Source organism: Typopeltis vanoorti, chromosome 13, assembly GCF_054136105.1.
Source record: "Typopeltis vanoorti isolate ZY-2024b chromosome 13, IOZ_Tvanoo_1.0, whole genome shotgun sequence".
NCBI classification, from domain to species: Eukaryota; Metazoa; Arthropoda; class Arachnida; order Uropygi; family Thelyphonidae; genus Typopeltis; species Typopeltis vanoorti.
The window spans coordinates 85,182,551-85,210,276 of NC_143561.1; the positions used below are offsets into that span (position 1 = coordinate 85,182,551).

Consider the following 27,726-nt stretch of genomic DNA (forward strand, 5'->3'; position numbering starts at 1 on the left):
AAATAAGTCAGCTTTTACTCTTACAGAATACAGAGACAAATATAAGAAAGCTAAACAGTGTGTAAAACTAGCTAAACAAAAGTCATGGGAGGACTTTGGCAAGAATATAGAAAATAAATATCAAGAAAGTGGCAAAATATTCTGGAGGTTGTTGAAGAAGCTTAGGAATGGAGGAAAGAGTACTGTAAAAGGAGTTAGAGATGATAAAGGTGACATGAAAACAGGAGAAAAAAGATATCCTTGAAGTATGGAGTAATTACTTTGAAAAACTGCTAAATGAAACAAGCAGTGATGACAGCACAGTGGTAAAAAACACTGACCAGGCATGCAGTCAGGAATACATATCCATACTTGAAGTAGAAAAAGCCATCAAAGGCTTGAAATGTGGAAAGGCAGCAGGAGTAGATGACATTCAACCAGAAATGCTGAAGTATGGTGGTATAAAAGTCTTACAGTGGCTGCACTGCATAGTTCAGAAAGCCTGGACTGAGGGACGAATTCCCGATGATTGGAGTAGAGCTCTCAATAGTACCCATATATAAAAAGGGAAATAAAACTGAATGTATGAATTACAGAGGTATTTCCCTACTGAGTGTTCCTGGCAAGATCTATGCAAGTATACTTGAGAAACGGTTGAGAAGAATTGTGGAAGAAAAGCTTGGTGAAGAACAAGCTGGATTCAGGCCAAATAGAGGCTGTCAGGATAAGATCTTCACTTTGTGACAAATAGTTGAGAAAGCATGGGAATATAACAAAGATCTGTATTTAAGTTTTGTCGATTTGGAAAAGGCATATGACAAGGTGCTAGGAGAGAAGCTATTCAATACGCTGCAGTTATATGGTGTCAATGGGGCATTATATCAAGCAATACTTAGTCTTTATTTGAGTTGTAAGTCAGCAGTTAGAATTGAAGGAAGTACACGAAGATGGTTTAATGTTAAATCTGGTGTGAGACAAGGATGTACATTATCCCCTCTGTTATTCATTATCTATATAGATCACATTATGAAGGAAAGTGGTATTAAACCTGATATCAAGGTTGGAGATGTTAATGTCAGCTCTTTGCTTTATGTGGATGATGTTATATTTCTAAATAAATCCGCTACAAGTCTGCAAGATTCTCTGACTAAATTGAATAGCTGTTGTAATAGATATGGTATGAAGGTCAGCAATAAAAAGACAAAGACAACGAAAATAGGCAGAATCATTGAAAATGTCAACTGTGTTGTGAATGGAGAACCTGTGGAACAAGTAAAACATTTCAGTTACTTAGGCACGATTTTTACTGAAGATGGTAAATTAAATATAGAAATAGACAACAGAATCAGCAAAGCTGGTATGGTGGGAAATCAATTGAATAAATTCATATGGAATAAGAGAGAAATTAGTCGGAACACTAAACTAGCTGTATACAAGACAGTGTTTAAGCCAATTTTAACTTATAGATCTGAGAGCTGGGTCAGAAGTAAAACACTTGACCAAAGACTAGAGACCGCAGATATGAGAGTCCTAAGAAAGATTAGAGGCGTGAACAGATGGCATCAATGGCAATATCATATTAAAAATGAGGATATTAGGAAAGAACTTGACATTGTCAGCATCCAGGAATGTGTTAGCAGAGCTAATCTCAGGTGGTATGGTCACTTAAATAGAATGGGAGAGGAAAGATTAGCAAAACAAGTGTTCTCTGCCAGGTTGGCAGGAAAACGACCCAGAGAAAGACCAAGATATAGGTGGATTGATACGGTACAAAGTGCCTTAGACGATAGAAATATAAGATCTGATAATGTTGGAGTCTTGACAAGTAACAGACTGATTTGGAGAAAAATTGTAGATAGGAAGTTGGTAATGATGTAAATTTTTCATGTAGTACTGTCATATCCTGTACACCCCTTGAGGGTACATGGCAGGAATTTGATGATGACTGGCAAATCTGCTGGATGCCAGCTAAGTATAATAGTTTAGAGATGAACAGGTGCTAATTCAGGAGCATATCTCTTGGGAACACTGTGGGATGCTATCACACCTAGAATCTTTTTTGATGCTCAGGTATATCATGATTCTTCTGATGTCTTCTTGGGAAAAGGCCACACAAGGTATGCACTGATATTCCTCAAGTAAAGAATGATGCCAGGAAAGCAGCTTTATATTAAGGTGATTTCCAATACTATCACCTGGATGAAAGAGGCAAGAACACAGATGGATGGAAAATGCATTCAACAGTTTTTGTGTGAGACTAGAAGGCACAATTATGACTAACACAGATGACAAGTTTTCTACATTTTGTCCTTTCAATGATGGTTTTGCAAGTGTCTGGAGCTTTGTTGATCTTGTTTTGGGAAAAGAATAAAGCAAGTTTTACGATTTTTATTTATTTATTTATTTTTAGTATCATGGCAAACTTTTTTTTTTGAAAATTATGTCTTGGATAGGGTAGGAATTCTGAACAGAGTGGAATATGAAGGTCTTCGTTCCAACATAGATAATTACTATAACAAGATCATAACAAGTATCTGGATGATCTCTAACTATCATGATGAAGGTAAAAAAATACCCTAAACTTACGCTGTTTATCGGTAAATAAATTTAATAAATCATAACAATCACATTAATGCTTTCCCTGCAGCATAGTGACTAGTGACTCATGCACCCTAGCAATATAGAAACTGTGCCTTTCAAACCCCTTCCCCTTCCTCAATATACACACACGGTTTCACCAGATAGTATTTTCCCTATTCTGAAGGTTTTTTTTTCAAAAACTCCATCTAAAACAAGTTAGAAATACCCTTATGAGCAGAGGAACCCTCTACAAGTTTCTGTAAAACCCAATGGTTTCACAGAACACAATGCAAGAAACAGTCTGGTAGTGTTACTCGGCAATAATTAATTGGACTCAACGGACACATTACCCAATGATATTAGGTTACCATGGTGCTTCACCCAGGCTGACACCTGACTAGTGAGATATTTGCTAATAGTGAGCCATCTCAAAATTTTTCAAGCTATGTTTGTATATGTTAAAAATAAATCAATCTTTTTGTGATTAAAAGTTCACTATCTTCTAACTCCTGCAACAACTTCCTCAAGTCTCTATCAATGATCCTTTTTTCATCAAATAAGTTATTCGTGTCCATAACTACTAATTCTGATGCCCATTCTTTCTTTCTTTCTGTGCAAAGTATCAGTTATTTGTTTCACTGATTCACCAGGAAAGCATGTTATGTGTATTTTATTAGACATCACACCTCTAATGATCGAGTCCCCCAAACAATGATATATATGATTATCTCGAAAATTATGGAAACAACTACCGTGTTAGAGTAAAACTTTAAGTTTAATATAAACCAAAATAAACACTCGATGTTTCAATCTTCATATTAAGGTCATCATCTGGAGTATACACATATACAAAGAGACAAGCTGCACTACAATCTACATGGCATGCTAAAGTTACTGACCAATTACAACTATTGACCAGACCTCTGATGGAAAAAAAAAAAAAAAAAACTTACTACGTCAAAGCTAGAGTCCTATTATTATTACCTACTATTAGGTAATAAAATTAAATTAAGCTGGAGAGCAATATGCTTACAAAAAAGGAAAAAATTGATAAATAATATATAAAAATACTTAGGAAATTACTTAAAATCCTTAGGACTTTAGGACTCTCAGCAATTTTTCAGCTTTTATTGACCACTATCCATACCAGTTGGTATTTAGCCACCTGGGAGGTGGCTAAATGCATGAAATTTTCAATTAATACAGAGTACATGTGGAATTGCCAGGCTGGTAAGTATGACAAGCTTAGGAGATTGCTTGGTTCAGTGCATGGCATGTAAAACTGCAAGGGCTGGGTGCATGGGAAGTGGTAAAGGAGCGTTTGAAGGAGGTAATAGCTGACTGTATACCTAGAGTCAGGGTAGTAAATCAAGTAGGGGTTAAATGGATGAATAACACCATTAAGCTTGAGCTGCAAAAAAAGAAACAACTGTGGAGGGAATTTAAGGAGAAAGGTGACCTGCAGGCACACAAACAGTACAAAGCACAGGCCAAAAGGGTAATGAGTGTGGTAAGAAAAGCAAAAGCGGATTATGAATGGAAATTAGCCAAGCAAGCTAAAGAGAATCCCAAACAGTTTTTTCGATATGCTGCAAGTAAAAGAAAAAATGTATATGGCAGAATGATTTTAAGCAATGCTGATAATAGGGAGGAAACTGAATCAGTTGATATAGTGGAATTACCGAGCTAGCACTTTGCAAGAGTATATCATCCAGGTGGTGATATTGCAGGAATGAAGGAACCAATAGTTTATACAGGAATTGAGGCGAATAGTATATTACAAAACCTTAATGTGAATATATCTGTGGGATTGGATGGTACACCAGCTTGGGTCATACGTGGAGCAGTTAAAGAATTGTCAGTGCCCTGGCCCATTTTGTTTAATTTGAGTCTTGGGTCTGGGTTAGTCCCAAGAGGGGTGGAAAAGGGGGAAAAGTTCCACTGCATAAAGGAGGTTCTTCCAAGACTGCTGTTGCAAATTACCGACTGATCAGCATATCAGGAATCGTTGTCAAGGTCTTGGAGAAAGTAGTCAAGAGAAAAATATAGGAATGGATAGATGAAAATGGGATACTGTATGGGGGACAGCATGGTTTTGTGAAGGTAGATCATGCCTCAGTAACTTGCTCACGTTTTATAACACAGTGACGGCTAAACTGGATAAGGATAATGGGTTTACAGTGATACTGCTGAACCTTGCTGAAGTCTTTGACAGGATACCACTTGGAATTCTAATCAGTAAATTGCAGCATATGGGGATGGATATAGGGTTGGTGAGATGGATAGGACGGTGGTTGATGGAGAGATATCAGAGAGTAGTTTATTTAGGAGTAGAGTCCAAAAGACAGTCTGTGACTAGTGGTGTGCCGCAGGGTTCTGTTCTTGGACCACTACTATTTAATTTGTTCATCAATGATATAGGAAAGGATCTGAGAGGAACTGTGCATCTGTTTGCAGATGATGCAAAGTTCAGTAGAGCAATAGTGAATGCACATGATGTCAAAATTTTGCAGGATGATTTAGATAGATTGGATGACTGGGCTAAGGAGAATGGATGAAAATTTAATGTGGCAAAGTTTAAGATTATGCATTTTGGGGTGAAAAGATTAGCAGCAGTATATCACATTGGTGGAACTGTACTCCAGGAGATTGACGAGGCCAGGGATTTGGGAGTGCTGGTAGATAGGGAGTTGAAGTTTAGGGGACACATCGCAAAAGTGGCAAAATCAGCTCATCAAATCACTTGGTTGCTAAAAACACTTTAACGAGCAGAGACAAACAGGTTATTGTTCCTCTCTATTGAGCCTTGATAAGACCCCATCTAGACTACTGTGCCCAGATCTGGGCACCAGGGTTTCTTCTTGATGGGGAAGAGGTGGAGAGGATCTAGAGGTGAGTGACCAAGATGATAGTAGGTCTATGGAATGAACCTTATGAGAACAGGTTGAAGATTTGTGGATTGCAGAAATTGTTTGATAGGTGGAAAAGGGGTGATATGATTGAGACATTCAAATTACTGAAGAGTTCCTATAAGATTAATTCAGAGGATATTTTTGAGAACAGGACTGGTGGTGGGAGGACTAGGTGCCATCCATGGAAACTGGGCAAGAGTGTAGTTAGCAAGGTGTTAGAACGTGTGCATGCACACATGGTACTAAAAAGTGAAGTCACTTAAACAAAGCACAAGAGAATGAATTGCAAAGTAGCATAGTAGATGAACATTACAGCAAAATGATACACCATAATGAACTATGGAAAAAGTCCTAGCTTGTCTTATAAAACCAATGCTATTTTAAGTTAACTATTACAAATTTCCTAGCAAATGACATCAATCAGTAGGGAAAAGGTACAGCAAGAAATTATTTAATGATGACAGAACAGTATTTATGCATAGCAAGACCATATACACCCTCTGTCCAAAAAATAAACTGAACTTTTGATGGAAAATAAAACACAGGCCAATTATAATTATTCAAATCATTTGTTTCAATCAATATACTCTCCCTCAGCTTCGATACAGCATTTGGCACGGTCAATTAATTCGTTAAATAAGTATTTTATATCAGTTTTTGGGATACTGTTGGGGGTCATGGTTACTGCTGCTTGAAAGTTTTCAATGGTGTTGTATCGCTTTCCTTTCATCAATAAATGAAGTCGGGGGAAAAGAAAGAAGTCACAAGATGCTAAATCAGGTGAATACAGTGAGTGATCCAACACACAAACTTGGTGTTTGCTCTAAAACTGTCTCACAATGAGATGGTACATTATTGTGCAAAAGTGACCAGCTGCCTGCATCACGATATTCATGCCATACGCGAAGAATTCTCACTAATAATCGCTTCAAAACTTCAAGATAAAACTCATCATTGACCATTTGGCCAGGCAGAACGAAATTCTTTGTGGATAATGCCATTGAAATCGTAGAAACAAATCAGCATTGTCTTTACTTTTGACTTCTCCAAGCGACTTTTTTTCAGATGCCCCTCTTCTGGTGGTCTCCACTCTGCAGATCTGTTTTGGGATCATACTCAAAACACCAGATTTCGTCACCAGTAATGATCCTTTCAAGGAAGTTTGAATCCATATGAGTGGTTTTAATGAGGTCCTTGCAGTGTTTAATTCAATACATTTTTTGGTCGTCGGTCAACTTGTGGGGAACAAATTTCAAATTCAATTTACGAAGGCCCAAACTCTCGGCCAAAATGTTGTGCACAGTTGATTTTGGAATCCCCAATTCATCTTCAATCAATCTCACGGATGATTTCAGGTTTTCTTTGATGAAATCATGCACTTTTTGTTAACTTTGCTCAGTCCAGTTTTTGGATGGCCCGGCTTTTCATCATCCTCAAGCATCTCATGACGACTTTGAAATCACATAAAACACTCGTAAACTTGAGTACAGGATAAGCATTCATCACCATATGCTTTTTGAAGCATTTGACTCTTTTTTTGTTAAAACTTTTAACAAGTTTAACACAAAAGTCAATCGCAGCTCTCTGTTTGAAACTCGTTTTCCGACCGTTCGTCGAAACACACTGTCACTCTTGGCACTATAACTCGGCTTCTAATGAAACGTCATAAGCAGTTGATACAACACTAATGAAGGTTGCCGCTTTCGATAACAAAAAGATACGACAGGTGGCACCACTAGTTTCGTCTATTTTTGAAAAGTTCGGTTTCTTTTTTACAGAGGGTGTATAAACATACCAAAAATGGTGGGATATACATTCAAGGAAATCATGGGAAATAGAACAAAGGAAATCATGAGAAAAGAGAGTAAAGGAAATGGTGGGAAATTGTACACAAAGGACTGGTAGGTCCTTTGTGTACAATTGTAGATACTTGTTGATGGTAGTAGTCACTGTATAGTTGAAGGATCAAGTAGAGGAAACAGAGTTGTGGAGTAGAGTGCTCTTCCATGATGAGTCCTTGAACTCCTTGGAGGTGTCAATTAATAATAATAAAAATAAAATCAAAATATGCAAAAGTACAAATCATAAGAAATAGAACAATAACAGGAAACAAAGGAAAGAACTAAAAGAGTTCTTTCCTTTGAAATTATAAAAAAATGGAATTCTAGAATTAATGTGTATATTCCAAAATGTTATGTTAGCTTAAATTAATCACTTATGTGAAATCTTCATAAAGAACTAAATATGTACAAACCATTAAAATCAAAAAATTTTGATAAAAAAGTAAAAAGTCTATATCAGAATAGTTTTTTACCTTATGCATAAAGAATCTTTCAAACACAAAATGTTGTTACACACACAAACTTTATCACTTTTAATGTGAAAGATGGTTTCAGGAAATGAGGGAATATGGACTGCAGAGTTTGGTGGATAGAAGAAGGAGAGGTGATATGATTGCGACTTTTAAACTGTTGAGACAAGGTTGACACTGGGGAGTTCTTTCGCTTGGTTGAACAGCAGGAAGGAGTGATGACAAGGGGCCTTCCCTGGAAGTTACGAAACGAAGCTGTGAGCAAGAGGGTGAGGAGTGGTGAGAGCGTGAATGGTCAATGAGTTTAAGGAGTGGTATGATAGACTGTTTCCTAGGAGGGGACCTCCCACAATGAGGCTTGATAGACTTTGTGTTTCCTAGGAAGGAACTCCCGCGATGAGTCTTTTGACTCCATGGAGGCCTGAATAATAATAATAATAATAATAATAATAATTAATTAAACTTCAAAGTTAAAGAAATACTGTATTTTTCTGCCATATTTCTTTAATTTTTTTCTGAGAAAGCAGTACATTTTATTCTAGCTATCGCTGGGCGTTGGTCCTATTAGGAAGCTGATGTGTTCACACCAGCTTTGTCCTCTCCCTCAAAATCAATGTTCATCACTTGTATTCTCATCCTCTGGTAACTGCGACCAATTATAACATTGATGGACTGCTTTAGTTTTCTGGTCATTTTTGATTTTAATGACCACTTTAAAATGAACACTTAGTTTAACATGAAGATTTCAATAAGTGGCATTTCAAAATTTACAAGGGCATGCTGAAAAGTTGTGATAATCATCACGAAGGAATTGAGGTGGAACCATTGATGGAAGTTTTTTCATTTGGCTATGCTACCGATTACATATTTGATTTAATTGTTTAAACAAGTGTAAGCAAACAAAGTTTGTGCCTGAAATATTTTCAGGACTGTAGCAACTCATAGTAAAGGTGGTATAAGTTCTGATCACTTGCCTTAGTATCCCATAATGCAAAGCACATATCCTTATGGGTATGTAAAATGCTATGCATTATGGAAAGGATCACTAGCCAGACTGGTTTAGACCTTTATTGAGGTCTCGTCAGTGGGAGCTAGACCCAGAGGTAGTGATACTAAGGAGAAAGTAATGCACCAGCTGCCAAAGGTGTCAACACCTTATTATTAAAATTTTCTGGATTAGAGATAGTTGATGGAAGTTTTTTCACTTGGCTATGCTACCAATTACATATTTGGTTTAATCCTTTATCCAAGTGCAAGCAAACAAAGTTTGCACCTGAAATATTTTCAGGACTGTGGCAGCTTGTGGTAAAGGTGTATAAGTTCTGATCACTTGTCTTAGTTTCCCATAATGCAAAGCACATATCTTTATGGATATGTAAAATGCTATGAATTATGGAAAGATTCACTACCCAGACCAGTTTCGACCTTTACTGAGGTCTCGTCAGTGGGAGCTAGACCCAGATGTGGTGATACTTCCACCTTAGTATCACCACCTCTGGGTCTAGCTCCCACTGAGGAGACCTCAATAAAAGTCGAAACCTGTCTGGGTAGGAACCCTTTCCATAATTCATAGCATTTTACATATATCCATAAGGATATGTGCTTTGCATTATGGGAAACTAAGACAAGTGATCAGAACTTATACACCTTTACCATGAGCTGCCACAGTCCTGAAAATATTTCAGGTGCAAACTTTGTTTGCTTACACTTGGATAAAGGATTAAACCAAATATGTAATTGGGAGGTGGAACCATGTAACTTAAACATTATTTCACATATTTTCCAAGAAGTGTTATACACTTGTTACAATGCTACTGCATCATTTGTAATCCTCTGAGAAAAAAAGTTTTTTCCTTGTTGCATAAACCAGTCCTCAGCTTCATCTGTGGTGAGTTTTGTTCCTTTCAAGTTTATTTAAATTTGGGAATAGAAAATAGTCAGATGGGGTCAGTTCTGGCAAAGAGGGTGAGTGAGGCACAAATTGAAAGCCCAAGCTGTGTATTGTTCTGTTGGGTTTCATGAAGTAGCATTAGCAGGTCATCTCTCCTATAGGTAGATACCAGGCAGAAGCATTAGCAGGTCATCTCTCCTATAGGTAGAGATGACCTGCTAATGCTTCTGCCTGGTATCTCCACTTGGGCCTGGCTCCCACTGAAGAGACCTCAATAAAGGTCGAAACTAGTGGGTTGTGGCCCTTCCCTTAATGCATAACATTAGACATATCTGCAAGGAGATCTGTTTTGCATTATGGGAGATACTGAGATAGGAGTGTTGGTAGCATGCTCCACCTTTGCAAGGAGTGCCCTGGTGTTGTACCACCTTACCCCAGTCCTGAAGATACTTTCAGGCACAAACTTTCTTTGCTCACACTTGGATAAAGGATTAAACTAAAATTATTATACTTAAATACTGTTCTGTCATCAATGTACAATTCCCCTCCATGTCTTTTGCTGCATCGGAATGGAGTAGCAAGAAATTCTTTAAATTTACTAAAGTAATAATAAATTTAGTTTAATCCTTTATCCAAGTGTAAGCAAACAAAGTATATCATCATCATCAAATTCCTGACATGTACCCTCAAGGGGTGTACAGGAAATGATAGTACTACATGAAAAATTTATATCATTACTAACTTCCTATCTACAATTTTCCTCCAAATCAGTCTGTTACTTGTCAAGACTACAACATTTTCACATCTTATATTTCTATTGTCTAAGGCACTTTGTACCACATCAATCCACATATTTCTTGGTCTTCCTCTGGTCGTTTTCCTGCCGACCTGGCAGAGAACACTTGTTTTGCTAATCTTTCCTCTCCCATTCTATTTAAGTGACCATGCCATCTGAGATTAGCTCTGCTAACACATTCCTGGATGCTGACAATGTCAAGTTCTTTCCTAATATTCTCGTTTTTAATATGATATTGCCATTGATGCCATCTGCTCACGCCTCTAATCTTTCTCAGAACTCTCATATCTGCGGTCTCTAGTCTTTGGTCAAGTGTTTTACTTCTGATCCAGCTCTCAGATCCATAAGTTAAAACTGGTTTGAACACTGTCTTGTATACAGCTAATTTAGTGTTCCGACTAATTTCTCTCTTATTCCATATGAATTTATTCAATTGACTTAACACCATACCAGCTTTGCTGATTCTGTTGTCTATTTCTATATTTAATTTACCATCATCACTAAAAATCGTGCCTAAGTAACTGAAATGTTTTACTTGTTCCACACGTTCACATTTCACAACACAGTTGAAATTTTCAACAAATGTGCCTATTTTCATTGTCTTTGTCTTTTTATTGCTGACCTTCATACCATATCTATTACAACAGCTATTCAATTTAGTCACAGAATCTTGCAGACTTGTAGCGGATTTATTTAGAAGTATAACATCGTCCGGATAAAGCAAAGAACTGACATTAACATCTCCAATTTTGATATCATGTTTAATACCACTTTCCTTCATAATGTGATCCATATAGATAATGAATAACAGAGGGGATAATGTACATCCTTGTCTAACACCAGATTTAACATTAAACCATCTTCCTGTACTTCCTTCAATTCTAATTGCTGACTTACAACTCAAATAAAGACCAAGTATTGCTTGATATCATGCCCCACTGTCACTATATAACTGTAGCGTATTGAATAACTTCTCTCTTGGCACCTTGTCATATGCCTTTTCCAAATCGACAAAACTTAAATACAGATCTTTGTTATATTCCCATGCTTTCTCGACTATTTGTCGTAAAGTGAAGATCTGATCCTGACAGCCTCTATTTGGCCTGAATCCAGCTTGTTCTTCACCAAGCTTTCCTTCCACAATTCTTCTCAACCGTTTCTCAAGTATACTTGCATAAATTTTACCAGGAACACTTAGGAGGGAAATTGAATGTGAAATAAAACTGAATGTGAGAATTACCTCTGTAATTCTCACATTCAGTTTTATTTCCCTTTTTATATATGACTACTATGAGAGCTCTACTCCATTTATCAGGAATTCATCCCTCTGTCCAGGCATTCTGAACTATGCAGTGCAGCCACTGTAAGACTTTTATAACACCATATGTCAGCATTTCTGGTCAAATATCATCTACTCCTGCTGGCTTTCCACTTTTTAAGCCTTTGATGGCTTTTGCTACTTCAAGTATGGATATGTATTCCTGACTGCATGCATGTTGAGTGTTTTTTACTACTGTGCTATCACTGCTTGTTTCATTTAGCAATTTTTCAAAGTAATTACTCCATACTTTAAGGATATCTTTTTCTCCCATTTTTATGTCACCTTTATCATCTCGAACTCCTTTTACAGCACTCTTTCCCCCATTCCTAAGCTTTTTCAATAACCTCCAAAATATTTTGCCACCTTCTTGATATTTAGTTTTTATGTTCTTGCCAAAGTCCTCCAATGACTTTTGTTTAGTTAATTTTACACAGTGTTTAGCTTTCTTCCCTTTGTCTCTGTATTTTCTAAGAGCACAAGCTGACTTAATTGCCAGGAACTTTTGATATGCCTTCTTTTTTTCCTTCACTGCTTCTTTAACTTGCTGTGTCCACCATGGAGTTCTAATTTTTCTATCCTTCTAGAGACAACTTTAAAACATGCCTCCCTAGCTGAATAAATCAGGGTTTTTTTCAAGACTTGCCACTGAATCTCCAAGGTTTGGTTTCTGTTCTCAGACTCTTTCATTTTTTCTTCAATAATCTTTATGTATTTTAGTCTACAGTTCACATCTGAGAGCTGCTCAACTTTTATTCTCTTTAAAACTTTCTTACATGTTATTCTTTTCAATACGAAATTCAATTTTATCCTGCTCAAGACTAAATAGTAATCCCTTCCAATTTCAAATCCTCTATACACTCTGGTTTCCTGCACCAGGGAGAAAACATCTATCAACAATATATCACTATCAACAATAATAGAGTCAATGAGACTTTTCTTATTCCTTGCTCTTCTCTCCATGTGAATTTGTGTACATTTTTATGTTGGAACATTGTGTTAGTAATAACCAGTCCATGTTCTGAGCAGAAATCCAACAGGTATTTGCCATTGTTATTAGCTTTACTCTTTTCTCCAAAATATTTTTGTATGTAAATACAAAATTAATGACAGAAAATCTCACGTAAAAATATTTTTTTACTAGTATAATTTCTGCCTGTGTTACAGGAATCTTCAAAATGATACTATTAAAAAAATCTTTTTATGTGAGATTTTCCATCATTAATTTTGTATTTATATGTCTACTCATGGTATTCCCTTACTAAGAGTTATTTTTGTGTGTCTGACAATCATTTCCTACTCTGCTATTCAGCGAACAAGGACCACCTTTTACTTTTTCATTGTGTCAGTTGATTTCTCTAAAGCCTCAAAAAATTCCTCCACTTCTACCTTAGTAGAACCTTCTGTGGGATCATAGGCACAAATAAGTCTCATTGTCCAGTTCCCCATTCTCATATTTGCCCACATCACTCTATTTGAGACTGCCTGCCATTCAAGAAGATTAGCCTCATATTTAGTGTTGAATATTATGGCTACTCCTCCTTTTCCTTGATTGTCATTGACTGAATATAACATTTTGTATTTATTGCTGAGAAAGATCTCACCAGTTTTGTCTTTTTTGTTTCAGTCACCCCTATTATGTCGATCTGGTACTTATCTAATTCCTCAGCTAGCTCCATTTCTTTGCCATTCAGGCTTCTTATGTTGATAGTATCGATCTTGAACTCTGGTGATGTTGAGTTGGGGTGCATTTTTAAATTTGTTCCAGTAGCTGACTTTTCGCTGTTTGCCCTGGTTCCCTGGTGAAAACAACGGGGGCCTTGTTTAACTGGGCGACGCCCCAGCCGGCATAAAATTCTATCATGTTGTACCATCATTTAATATTGTGGTTTAAACCAATAAGTATACAATCTGGTCGGCTAAATCCCAAATTGCCAGCCCATCCTCGTTCGTTCAGTATCCAGGTAGATACCCAACAGGGTGCACCACGAGAAGGTGAGGATTCGACATTAGGTCAGAAGCCCTGGTTGGTTCTCCGCATTCCTTTAAAGGCTACGTGGAGGTCTCCTCTCAGTTATACAGCTTTGACCCTTAAACACCCCAGAAATTAAATTTAGAGAGAAAAAAATATTAGTGGTCAATGGATGGCATTATGAGTAGATGGTTAGACAGCAGATTGTGTAGAGTGCAGTGCCCTCACCCCCCCCATGTCTTTTGATTCCTTAGAGGTCTCATGGACTAATAATAATAATAAACAGCAAAACTTCCAATTACATCTGAAATCAGTATAAATGAATCATAACCTTCATATATAATCTTTATATAAAAACACCTACCCACTAGTCTTTTGATTCCTTACAGGTGTCATGGAACAATAATAATAATAAACAGCAAAACTGCCAATCACATCTGAACCAATAACTATAATAATAAACTTAAAACAACTAAAGAAATAATTTAAATGAATGATAATCTTCAATTATAAAAAAAAACACTTACCCACTAGCAAATCGAATGTGCTGAAAATGATGATGCACTTTCACAACAACATCATTGGTAAGCAATTTCACATCATCAATCTTTCTTAATCTTTCCTTAGTATTTATAAGAACAAGCCAAATTTCATGTCTATAGAAATAATAATAGTTACCATCTGAATTCAGTGAAAAATGCATTCTTTTATTTTATTAATGCAATTAATTTTTACAGTACAGGTAACCCTCGTATAACGCGGATGTTAGGTTCCGCAGAAATGTCGCGTTATATAAATCGTGCTATGCAAGTCTCAGATCACATAGAAAAAGCAGGGGTATGTTCTGAAATCGTTTTTCGTTTTGTTTTGTTTTTTTAAATTATATAAACAACGACATATCCAACAAAAAATATATTTTTATTTAATTCAGGTAATTCATATAAGTTAAGAAAACAAACTATGAAACAAATACATAGTATAAAAATATAAAAATTACAAATTGTACTTAAACTTCATTGCACATAATGCATAAATGCATTTTTGAAAATTATGGAGACGTTTTATGGTGAAACAGGAAATTGAACGACTTCAACAGCCCTTAGTAGACCGTCTTGATGTGGTACTGAAACAGCTGGCAGCAGTCCCAGATACGTCTTCAGAGTCACCTATCCCTCAACCAGAGGAGACTGATGCATTAATCAGACAAGAAGTCGAAAGACTTCAACAGCCCTTGTGGAATCAATTTGATGATGATGTTATGCAGAAGTTGGTGACGGTGACAAAAAAGACCTCTGAAATATCTCTACTTCGATCAGAGAGAAATAATGAAAGGGGAAACAGAAAGGGAATTCTCGAATATTTCAGTTGTAGTAAGATCGAACATATAGCTCGAAACTGTTTTTATAACAGGGGACCCTCCATGAGAAATAATGAGTCAAAGTTTGGGCAGACTCCTCATAGGTATAAATGTAGACAGTGGGATTATGAACATCAAGGAAGGTCAAAAATTATAATAAAAGGTGCAGTAAGAGCACCTCATTATGACATATTGTTGGATACTGGTTCTCAGGCCTCTGTCATAACAGGAGACTACTTTCACAGAATAAAATCCAGTGTGTGGCAAGGGATTTCTGATCTGAGAACACCGATCAAAATATCAGGGTTAACAACATCCAAAGTTTATGCAACCAAGAAGGTAAGAATAAATTTGTACTTACCTGAATTCAAAATGTCTGTTTGGCAGGATTTGTTGGTCCTCCCTAGGACATCCTGCCCTAACGTTCAGATAATTTTAGGAACTAACTTTCTTCAGAGATACAGGCTCTCTTGCAACTTCTCAAGAAATGAGATATTCCTAATAGGCAACAAACGGTCCAGAGGAGAGAACCATAATTATAGGAATAGGACTAAAAGGTCACGAAAGGGGAAAAGACAAAGTGAAGGCAATGTTACACTGAATGATAAAGCTGATGAAGCGACTCAAATTAGCCAGGTTGATTCTGAGATATCTTCAAATTCAGAGGTGAATAATCAAATGTTAAGCATTTATTTGGCAATTAACCAGTGTGGTGCAGAACAACAGTTAGGGCTGGATGGTCCAAGATCAATCGGAATGAACTATATTGAGATAGATAGCGAATCCAAGAGTTTCCATAACAGAAAGGGAAGAAACAAGCACAGAAGACAGGAAGTTAGTACACAATCTCAACGGCAATTTAATTATGCAAACTTCCTCTGTTTTCTTTTCCTGCTTAGAAAAGCTATAAGTAGTCTGTTATGTTGGAACTTAACACTGGCCACAAAGGCTGCACATTTACTAACAGATTGTGTAAGCTCTGAGAAAAAAACTAAGAAAGGATTGTTTAGGCCCAAGGCATTGAAGGACAGCAGTAAACCTAAGTGTAATCATGAGGTTAAAACACAAAATGAGATAAAGTACATATTTAGTCCAAGAAAGATATGGAAGAAACGAGCTACTAAGTCAAGATCAAGACCCCCCCCCCAAGAGATTGTGAGGGGGAAACACAAATAAAATTTTTGGAAAAAATTTTTTTAGGGAAGGGGGAAATCTTTGTTGAATTTTGAATGAAAATATTTTTACTAAGAAATATCTCATTCAGAATTTAACAAGAAAAAGAAAAAAACTAAAAGGGGAAATGCTCGTAAATAAGTGAAGATATACCAATTTTGTTTAAAGAATTGTACTAATACAAACTTTGTAATATTAATTAAAAGTGAAAGATGTCATTTTTTTGTAAAAAGATTATAATGTAAGAAGTTTTACTATAAAGATATATGTTAGAGCATAATATAATGCATAAATGTTTTAGGCAAAATAAAATAGTGCATATTTTAATCTTTCATAGCACGAGGATTTGAGGAGTGGTTAATAAACACTGGTTTTGTCACATAATCACCTGATGCATTACTACAAAACAGCAAAGTAATTCTATCTTTGAAAACTTTGAATTGAGGAGCTGATCTTTCATTTTTCGAAATATAGGTGCGTTTTTGCACTTTTTTCCGATATAACCTGGATTCATCCGCAATGAACACCTGGTCTGCACTATAAATGTTTATAAACTTTGAGAGTTTTTTATTTAATAAGATTTCCATCCATAGGAATTTTCTTTTGAGGTGCAATCTTCTATCGAAATCATTAGAGATTTCTCCATTTTTCCATTAGAATATCGTGCACACAAGCAACACGCTTTGTACTAATCACTGACCCAGCAATAAACACTTTCTCGGATTTTATGTTCATTTTGTTTGATTGTTCGAATTGTTGATTCATTTAAATTCAAAGTCCCTGCAAAAACTCCTGGTTTTTCTCCGGTTTTCAACCGATCCAAGATTTTGAATATTTTTCTTCGAGAGAAATTAATTTTGTTTTCAATGTTGGTTTTTCCCTTTCATCGCAGTTTGTGGCCATTACTATAAAAATAATTTTTTACACAAAAAAAGCAATCATTACATATTGTATGTAACTCACCAGAAAATAAAGTGCTCAGCTTGAGATGAACACACTTATGATTTTTAATGCACTTTCCTGGCAGAAACGAGGAAAATTTTCAACAGTAAAGGTTTTATATGGTAAACAATTGAGGCACATGCATGCTAAAGGGTATTTCTTCTAATATAAATTTGCTACTTATAATTACATGTGGGATACAGGCAGACACAAATTTAATGAAGATAAAATATGATTTTTAAGTCGCACGGTGAAAAACATATGAAAAGATAAAGGGTTACTACAATTTGTAGACCGCATTTTTATCAGAACCGTGTTGTATAAGTACTGCGTTCAACAAGGGTTACTACAATTTTAGACTGTGTTATATCGAAACTGCATTATACGAGGGTTACCTGTAACTTCATCCAGGAAAGGCTGAAAATTCATAATTTTAAGGATGGAAAAACAGAGAAAGAGAGACAGGACAAAAGAGAATTTTCATTTGCAAAGCACCATGATTATGACTACTCTGCCTTTATTGCTCTTTTTTTATGCATTTATAGCAGTTAAAAAAAATTAATAATGGAATTGCATTCCTTTTTAATATGATTTTTAATTTGGAACATAATTTCTTGTCAAGAAATATAATTCAGTAACTGGCTATAGGAAGTGAGTTCAAGGCAACTCACTCAAATGGTCCCAGTATCTCATAATGCACATATCAGCTAAAGCATCTGCTAAATTTGATTATGTTATTGGATGAAGGATGTTTAAAAATGAAATCAATGCAACATTAATATGTGTGGCATTTATACTGATATTACAAAGGTTTATGTTATACACTTAACTCCAGTTGCAGCAACAATATTAGTATGAACTCACTTGCTATAACCAGTTACTGAATTATATTTTGTTAAAAGCTAGCAACCTGGTGAATGCAACATTGATCTCACTGTTCCCCCTTCACTAAATGAAGAAATGCAGGTGTATGAGGAAGAGGTATTAGAGCTGTTGAACAAATTGAATAAGAATTCAGTAACAGGAACTGATGGGATAACAGCACGTGTGCTAAAAGAGTGTTCAGCTGCACTGGTCATTCCTTTGACCAGGTTGTATAATACGAGTCTCAGAAGAGGGAAGATTCCACAGGAATGGAAGGAATGTATGGTAATTCTATTGCACAAGGGTGGTGCAAAGACCGATGTATCCAACTACTGACCAATTAGTCTCTCAGGAGAAGTGGTAAAGATTTTGGAAAAACTGGTTAGGGCACGCATTCAGAAATGGGTTCCAGTGAATCTCTACTTTGCAATGAACAACATGGATTTACTAAGGGAAGGTCATGTTTTAGTAACTTGATTACATTCTATAACAATGTTACCATTGAAATAGACAAGGGGAATGGATACACCATGATACTTTTGAATTTTGCTAAGGCTTTTGACAGAATACAACAGCATTGCAGACTGTTGCATAAATTGGAGAAAATAGGTTTGGGTTATAGAATATTAGCATGGATAAGAGGATGGCTGACTGACAGATATCAAAAAGTGGTATACAGGGATGTGAGTCTGCAAGATTTAAGGTAACAAGTGGTGTACCACAAAGATCAGTGCTTGGTCCACTGTTATTCAATCTGTATACATTAATGATATTGGGAAGGATTTGACAAGTGATATACAGCTATTTGCTGATGATGCAAAGTAGGGTAATCAGGAATACTGCTGATTTTTGGAAGTTTATTTTTCACTTGGTTAGACTATAATAAATTTAGTTTAATCCTTTATCCAAGTGTAAACAAACAAAGTATGCACCTGAAAATATCTTCAGAATTTAGGTAAGGTAGTGCAACACCAGGCAACTCTGAGCAAAGGTGGACCAAGCTCGCATCACTCCTTGTCTCAGTATCTCCCATAATGCAAAACACATCTCCTTGCACACATGTATACTGCTATATGTATTCTGCCTTAGTATCTCCACATTTGGGTCTGCCTCCCATTGACGAGACCTCAATAAAGGTTGAAACCGGTCTGGGTAGTGGCCCTTCCCTTAATGCATATCAGTATACATGTCTGCAAGGAGATGTGCTTTGTATTATGGGAGATACTGAGACAAGGAGTGATGAGAGCTTGGTCCACCTTTGCTCAGAGTTGCCTGCTGTTGCACTACCTTACCTAAATTCTGAAGATATTTTCAGGTGCATACTTTGTTTGTTTACACTTGGATAAAGGATTAAACTAAATTTATTATAGTCTAACCAAGTGAAAAATAAACTTACTTCCAACATCTTTCTCTAAATCCAGAGTAATTCAATAATAAGATGATACACCTGTTGGCAACTCCTATAGGTAAATATGACCTCTCCTATTGCTTCTGCCTTAGTATCTCCACATTTGGGTCTGCCTCCCACCGACGAGACCTCAATAAAGGTTGAAACCATTCTGGGTAGTGGCCCTTCCCTTAATGCATAGCAGTATACATGTGATTTGCATTATGGGAGATACTGAGACAAGGAGTGATGAGAGCTTGGTCCACTTTTGCTCAAAGTTGCCCGGTGTTACTACCTCACCTAAGTCCTGAAGATAATTTCAGGTGAAAACTTTGTTTGCTTACACTTGGATAAAGGACTAAACTAAATTTATTATAGATTTGAATAGGCTGGAATTGTGTGCATGGGAAAATGGGTGTCGGTTTAGTGTCAGTAAATGTAAAGTCATTCACTCAGGCGTGATTAGATATCCAATGTCATATTATATTTGTGGGATTATGCGAGAATAAACTAATCAAGGTAGGGATCTTGGAGTGTTAATAGATAGCAAGTTGAAGTCCAGGGGCCATGTAGCAAAGACTGCAAATACAGCTCAAAAGATAATATCCAATGCTAAAACGAACTTTAACATGTAAAGAGAAGGATGTCAATTTGCCTTTTCATAAGGCCTCACTTGGACTACTGTGTGCAGGTCTGGTCTCCTGGTTTTCATTGTGATTCTGATCGAGTGGAGAGAGTGCAAAGGAGAGTGGAATACTGATTATGAAGACAAATTGAGAATTTGTAGACCACAGACACTAGCAAACAAGAGAAAGAGGGAGTGATATGATTGAGATATACAAATTTCTGAAAGGATCATACAGGATTTCAGTTGATGGAATTTTTCATTTTATGGAGGGTGGGGAAAGGACAAGAGGGCATCCTTGGAAGTTGAGAATGAAGGCCACTAAGAAGGGGGTGATTTTTCTCTCAGAGGGTGGTGCATGATTGGAATGGACTGCCATTGGATGTTGTGAGTGCAAGCAGTATGAATGAATTCAAGAATAAGTATGATAGCTCGTGTGTGTGTGTAGTATGTGGCCTCACTTGATGAGTCTCTGACTCCCTTGAGGTCTCTCTTAATAATATTTCTTGAAAAGAAATTATATTCTTCTTTTCATCCTTTTAGCCTAGTGGTGAAGATATTTTGCATGTAAATTTATATTTACTTACTCTTGGGTAAAAGGATGAAAAGAAGAATATAATTTCTTGTCAAGAAATATAATTCAGTAACTGGCTATAGAAAGTGAGTTCAAGGCAACTCACTCAAATGGTCTCAGAATCTCATAATGCACAACTCATTCTCTTCTTCAGTGTATATGTATGCTATGCATTAAGACAGGAGTGTCAAACTGAATTAGACCGCAAGTTATTTTCCATAAAAATTTTATCTCAAGTGGGCAGCAAAAATTTTCAACTGAAAAAGCTGCACTAATTAGAATCAAAGGGGAAGTGAAAGAATGAGTATAAATACACTGGAAAATCTCATGTCATCTTCCCTTTACCCTCTTCTATCTTGTGGTGTCAAGGGTTTATTAATCATCAGACCTCAAACCGTTCACAGGATAAGGTAGTCAGCTCTATGCCCCAGTGTATCCTATGCTGTGTAGTGTTGAGTTCTCAAGGCCGGTTTGCCTGCTTTGTGGGATGAAAAACCCCAGGATAAACTGGGGAAAAAATCCTACTGTCCACCCTCAAGACTGGCTAACTTGGCTATGCTTGAGGAAGATCCTTCAGCTCCTCATGTCACCAACGAGAATCAAACCTAGGACGCTCCTTCCCCAGCCATATGGTTGCAAAATGCACAGCCACTAGGCTAACTGCGCAGACTAAACTGGAAAATTAATAATGAAAATTTAATTTATTCTAAGTCATTACAAGACATAAAATAACAGTATAATGATTATGACAACTCAAAAAAATAAAAATATTTTTTTATTATATTAATATTTATAAGATATAACATTTAAACCAAATTCCTCAAAAAAAACTACTCTGGCAATTTCCCATACACTACTGATATCACTTTCTTGCATTTTTATGCCACAATACTGTTTCAGATTGCCTCCTAAGTTTGTCATAATCAACATCTCTGTAGGTCCACACACACACACACACACACACACACACACACACACACACACACACACAGCCTTTCTTAAGTGAAAATGCCACATATTTCGCAGCCTTCCAAAACAAGAATGCATGATCATTCTTCCCAATAAGAGGCACAGTGGTCAACTTTGGTTATAGATGTATCTTCTGATGCTATAACTAGATCCAGCATTTTCAGACCTCTCTCTCTCTTCCATCAAGTAGTAGCTGAATAAATTCCATTTCCATCGTGCCATCTATTTATTCCTCTTTCAACTCTGTCCCCATAGTTGAAGACCCACATAATGATTGCTCACCTTGCATTTACCATGCTAATTAATCAATGCATGGCATCCATATCTTTCTGTGTATTTTCCTAGCCTATAACAACAACTAAGTCTATTTTGTTGCTACTACATGGTTGCAATTTTTCAGCTTTCATCAGCAACATCCATATTCTCATCCAGCTCCTTTTATCCTTCCCAAAAATACATTACTTTTTTGCATTCTATACTTATAACTTTATTATATTCCATCAACCAAGTCTTGCCTAATGCTGACAATTTTTGGCTAAGTCAGACCAATGCCAGTGACTCCTCATCCTTATTTCTGATGCTTCTTACACTTGTGTACATTAACTGCAATAACCCCCTTGAGTACACAACTACCTTCATGTCATACAATGACTATCTCTTTCTCTGAGACCTGGAAAACTCCATTTGGCATCACTTGATCATTCCCATTCTCACATTCATTCAACTCAAGGATATCTGAACAGATGCTTCTGCATCTTCAGCAATTTATCAGGATATTTCATTCTCATGAATGTGACATCATGAAAGATTAAGTGCAGAGGGTGTCATGGAGAAGGGACTGATAGTGAATGAACAGGAGTTAGGAATTAAGTGAACTTGATGTTACTCAAACAACAGGACTTGCGAATATATCACCATGTGTCTGGAAGTAATGCTCCAGGGAATTAGACGCACCCTTGTCACATCTTGCCATACCTCAAGCTGGTAATTAAATTAAACTGAAGCAGATGAGATTGGATAAGAAACTAGTGAATTGGCTATCTCTCAGGTTTCAGCAAGTTGTGACTAGTGGAGTATTACAGAAGGGATGAGTGGGGGGGGGGGTATAAGATCAGGGTACAAATTATAGGCTAATCTGTATGTCTGTGGCTGTGTTTAAGGTGTGAGAGGTTGGTGATGAGTAGGATACAAATTCAGATAGATAACAGTTTTCATTATAATAGTCAGCATGGGATTGTTAGGGGAAGATTATGTTTTACAACAGTGATGAATTCAATGGATAAGAGGGATGATTATACAGTGGTATGGATTTTGCAGATGCCTTTGATAGACTGCCATACAACAAGTGGTAATTAAACTGAAACAGATGGCATTGGAAGCAACTAGTGAATTGGCTGTTTGTCAGGTTTCAGCAGGTTGTGGTATCACAAAAAAGAGAAAAGTCACTAAAGTCACTAGTGAAGTATCACAGAGATCTATATTGGGGCCATTATTATTTAATTTGTATAATACCATATTTGTGTGTTAATATCATTAACATACAAATATCTTAATGATATTGGGGCAGGCTTAATTAGAGATATGCAGCTGTTTGCAGATGATGCAAAGTTGGGAAGAACTAAGAAGCAAAACAGAGTAGATGTTCGAATTTTTTTCCCACTTGGTTAGACTATAATAAATTTAAGGCAAAGGTTTCTGTGGTTTAGCAGTTCATAAGAAAGATTACAGTAATTGGATCATATGTTTATTAAGATAAATAACAATAAAAAAACAAACCCGACAAGTTTCATAAGTCGTTTGACTTACATCTTCAGGGAGTCAAAGGTAACTAAAAGTTTAAACACAAGAAATGAGAAAATTACTCAAAATAGTTCATTCTATGCAGTTGTGGCCATCTAACTGTTCATTAAATTAAATATCTAAATGCAGATTCAGTGCAATGCTAAGTTTCAACAATGCTAGTTGCTGTCACGTTCTGTTGTTCACATTCACATTGTCCGAGGTCTGACTTCGGCATATTTTTTTATCAATGCTGACCAAACTCTATGTAGAATTAGGCCCTGGTTTTTGTTGCATTGCGTTGGAATTCTAAGCATGTTTGCAGCTTCTTTAAATTTCTTTACATAACAATTTTTTTCAATGTAAGACATGTTTTTTTTTGCCAGAGTACATTATGGCCAGTGGAAGTCATATGGTATGCTAGGCCTGATTTGTGTTCTCTTCTTTTTTGCACTTCTTTTTGGTGTTTGTTCGTATGAATTTCCCCTGATCTTCCCGTCTGGCCTACATAATGTGGCTGTAATCCTTTCTCTAGAAAGGATTACAGCCACTAGATCAGAACTAGCACAAATAAGCCAAGATACATTTATTCTACACAATGAGTTATCCACATCAATTCCATCCGACCTAGGTGGAACAACATTGACAATATCACATACAAAGCTGCAGTGATTTCTGATCAAAAGAAGTATAATTTAATTAAAAAATTTAATGTACTACTTCAAGAAAAAGAAAAACAAAGAAAACATCTAGATTACTCCAAAGTAGTAATTAACATTTCTTCAAGAGTCCTATCAAGAACCAAAAAAAATCTACTTCTGAAAAGTTTCAACTTCGCTTTAACACCACACTACTTACCAAAAATTGACATCATAGCTCAAATAGAGAAAGGAATACGAAATTTGCCTGGTGATATATCAGATCTCATCCACATACAGAGCACAGTATTGCTATTACAAAGCAAATTACCACCCAGGAACCTACCTTACATGGAATATACAGCACTCAAAGAACTAAAATCAGACAAAAATAGCATGATAATTTAGGTGGATGAAGGGAATGCAAAGGTAGATTTGAACTCTGAGGATTAACAAAAAAATGAAAACTCTTCTTGGAGATTCTAATACCTACACACCTTTAGACAGAGATCCCACCTGCTGAGGCTCACAATAAAACCAATGATCTAGTCAAAAAGATACCCAATTGGACAGAAGAACTCTACAATCAAAACACCCATTAGTTCCAAGAATATATGGTGTACCAAAAATACACAAGACAGGTATTCCTTTAAGACTGATAGTGATGGAAGAGACTCTCCGACCATGAATTTAGAAAAACACCTCACCAACATGATTTTACCACACATAGGAAAAACAACATCTTTCATTAAGAACAGTGCACATTTCATTTTAAAGAAGCTGCAAACATGCTTAGAATTCCAATGCAATGCAACAAAAACCAGGGCCTAATTCTACACCAAGTTTGGTGAGCATTGATAAAAAACATACCCAGGTCAGACCTCGGACAATGTGAACGTGAACAACAGAACTTGACAGCATCCAGCATTGTTCAAACTTAGCATTGCACTGAATCTGCATTCGGATATTTAATTTAATGAACAGTTAGATAGCCACAACTGCATAGAATGAACTATTTTGAGTAATTTCTCATTTCTTGTGTTTAAACTTTTAGTTACCTTTTGACTCCCTGAAGATGCAAGTCAAACGACTTATGAAACTTGTCGGGTTTGTTTTTTTGTTATTTATCTTAATAAACATGTGGTCCAATTACCGGAATATTTCTTATAATAAATTTAGTTTAATCTTTTATACACGTGTAAGCAAACAAAGTTTGCACCTGAAATATCTTCAGGACTGAGGCAACTCATGGTAAAGGGGGACCAAGCTCTCAATCACTACTTGTCTTAGTATCTCCCATAATGCAAAACACATCTCCTTGCAGACATGTATAATGCTATGCATTAAGGGAAGGGCCACTACCCAGACCGGTTTTGACTTTTATTGAGGTCACGTCAGTGGGAGTCAGACCCAGAGGTGGTGATACTAAGGTGGAAGCAATGGAAAAGTCATATTTACCTATACGAGTTGCCAAAAGGTGTTTCACCTTATTATTAAATTACTGTTAAATTTGTGATCTTTGTAAACTTCATAGGAGAATTTACTTGATCATAATTTAACAAGTAGAAACCTTAAAAAGAAAATCGTGCTTGCATCTAAGTATAAAATGAAATAAATATATTGAAAAGAATAATTGTTAACTCGTATAAGAACATTGACTGTATAATAATAGAAAAATGAGATAATTAATTTACAGTATTTAGCTATAAGAATTTTGCATGTAAAAGGCTTGCTTGCTTGTTATACACTTGAAACAAGAGATTATAAGTTATGCTAATTCTTAGAAATAATGGGTGAGCTGAGAAAGTTTGATAGAGCTGACTCATAGGGTTACCTAGGACCGAAGTAAAGTCCAAGGTCATAGTTTCCGATTTAGACACTGCTACGGGTCAGTCGCATGCACATGGCCCACCAAAGATGGAAAGTTCAGCAGGGAGATGCCACCCTATCAGGTTACGAGAAACGTATCCAAATGTCGGGGGGGGGGGATTAATTGCAGGAGGTGCTGATAGGGTCATAATATAAAAGGGTTAGGAAACTCCCCCCTACACACAAGGTCTTTTGCCAGTTTTCGTTTGGAGGATACCTTATGCAGTTTCCTGAGTGACGGTCAGGAGTCCCGTCCGCCACCACATGGAATATTAGTAAGTGGGATTTAGGTCCCGTTTTCCTACCATCGAGAACAAAGGACACCACATGGTCGGGAAGAAAGGTATTTACCACATACTAAGCCAACCCTAGTCTAAAGGACTATCAGTGGAAATTGTGGATATCCTCATGGCAAATCTGATGACTGCAGAACAGCAGATAGATCGTGTTTCCTTAGAAGAAACCTGATATTCTGCAACCGAGATGGCCCTCATGTTCCGAAGTACCCCAAATATGTCCCACTACAGAAGGAAATTTTCTTCAGGAATCGCAGACAAGCAATGTCTAGTAGAAGAGTTTCATCAAACGGTATTGTGAAAAGTTTTATGTTAATTCTGTTAATTTAATATGACTGTAATTGTAATTCGTATTACTAAGCAATTGAAGGACTTGAATAAGAGTTGAACTAGGACTTTAGCTCGCTTAATAGTATAGAGAAAGAGGGAACTAGTTTATCAGTATTACTGAACGAGCAATAGTGTGTATAGATACTAGTATGTGTAATTTACCCTTAACTGAGAAAGGTCAAGAGAACTGAATGTGGCGTTCATTATAGTAACGGAACTGTTAAGCCCACATAACTCTCGTAAATTATTGTGTGTAATCCAATTGTGTCTAATTGAATTATTGAGTCATATTATTGTGCTTAAGTAGGTGAAAGATTTAAGCCAACTTAATCATTGACGGGAAAGCCCCTTTATCTTTTGTGCGTAGAGTCCTTTGTGGAAGCATAACAGCTTATCCCATGTGCTAGTGCGGAATTTTCAATTTTTGTATTTTGCTTATCTTATTAACATTGTATCATCTTAGTATTGAATTGTAGTTTTTAGAATTTAATGTCCTGTATTGTATTTATGAGTTTAATAAACTTTTGCTTATCAAATATTCAGTTGTCTGAAATTGCCATTCAATGCACCGCTTGTTATAACGTACAAACCTAGGCATGCGGGGGGGGGGGGGGGGGGATAAAAAGTTAAGTTACGAGATCGAGGTTACGACTGCATGATTATTTCACTTCTAGACTTATTTAGGAATTTGCTTCTTGTTTTAAATTTCTTTATAAACTAAATATCCTAAATGGCGCAGCTTTAAAAAATAAATGTTTTAGGATACTAAGAGGAGCAAGAGTTTAGATTTCTAGCACGGAGGTGACGATACACGAAGAAAAAGGATAAGATATACAAAGGAAAGTAAAGTATAAGGGAAATATATAAATAAACAAGAATGGGACACAACATTACTCTGGATTTAGAGAAAGATGTTGAAAGTTTTTTTCCACTTGGTTAGATTATAATAAATTTAGTTTAATCCAAGTGTAAGCAAACAAAGTTTGCACAAGTTAGCTTGATGAGACTTTTATTGAGGTCTCGTCAAGCAAACAAAGGTCTCCTCAATAAAGGGCCATCCCTGAAATAAAAGGTTTGATTGATCGAAACTGGTCTGGGTAGTGGCCCTTCCCTTAATGCATAGCATTATACATGTCTGCAAGGAGATGTGCTTTGCATTATGGG

At 36.4% G+C, this 27,726-nt stretch overlaps 1 protein-coding gene across 2 annotated transcripts in view; it reads right to left on the reverse strand.

Moving 5' to 3' along the window:
• LOC150100328 (sorting nexin-25-like) overlaps positions 1–27,726 on the reverse strand; it is a 350,110-nt gene that overhangs the window by 294,307 nt on the left and 28,077 nt on the right. For both annotated transcript variants that reach the window (XR_016549234.1, XM_090402426.1), the window contains exon 4: positions 14,287–14,415. Coding sequence is in view for 1 of the 2 variants with exons in the window: in XM_090402426.1 (XP_090258552.1) it covers positions 14,287–14,415 (129 nt within the window). In the remaining variant the exon portion in view is untranslated. The remainder of the gene's footprint in view (positions 1–14,286; positions 14,416–27,726) is intronic.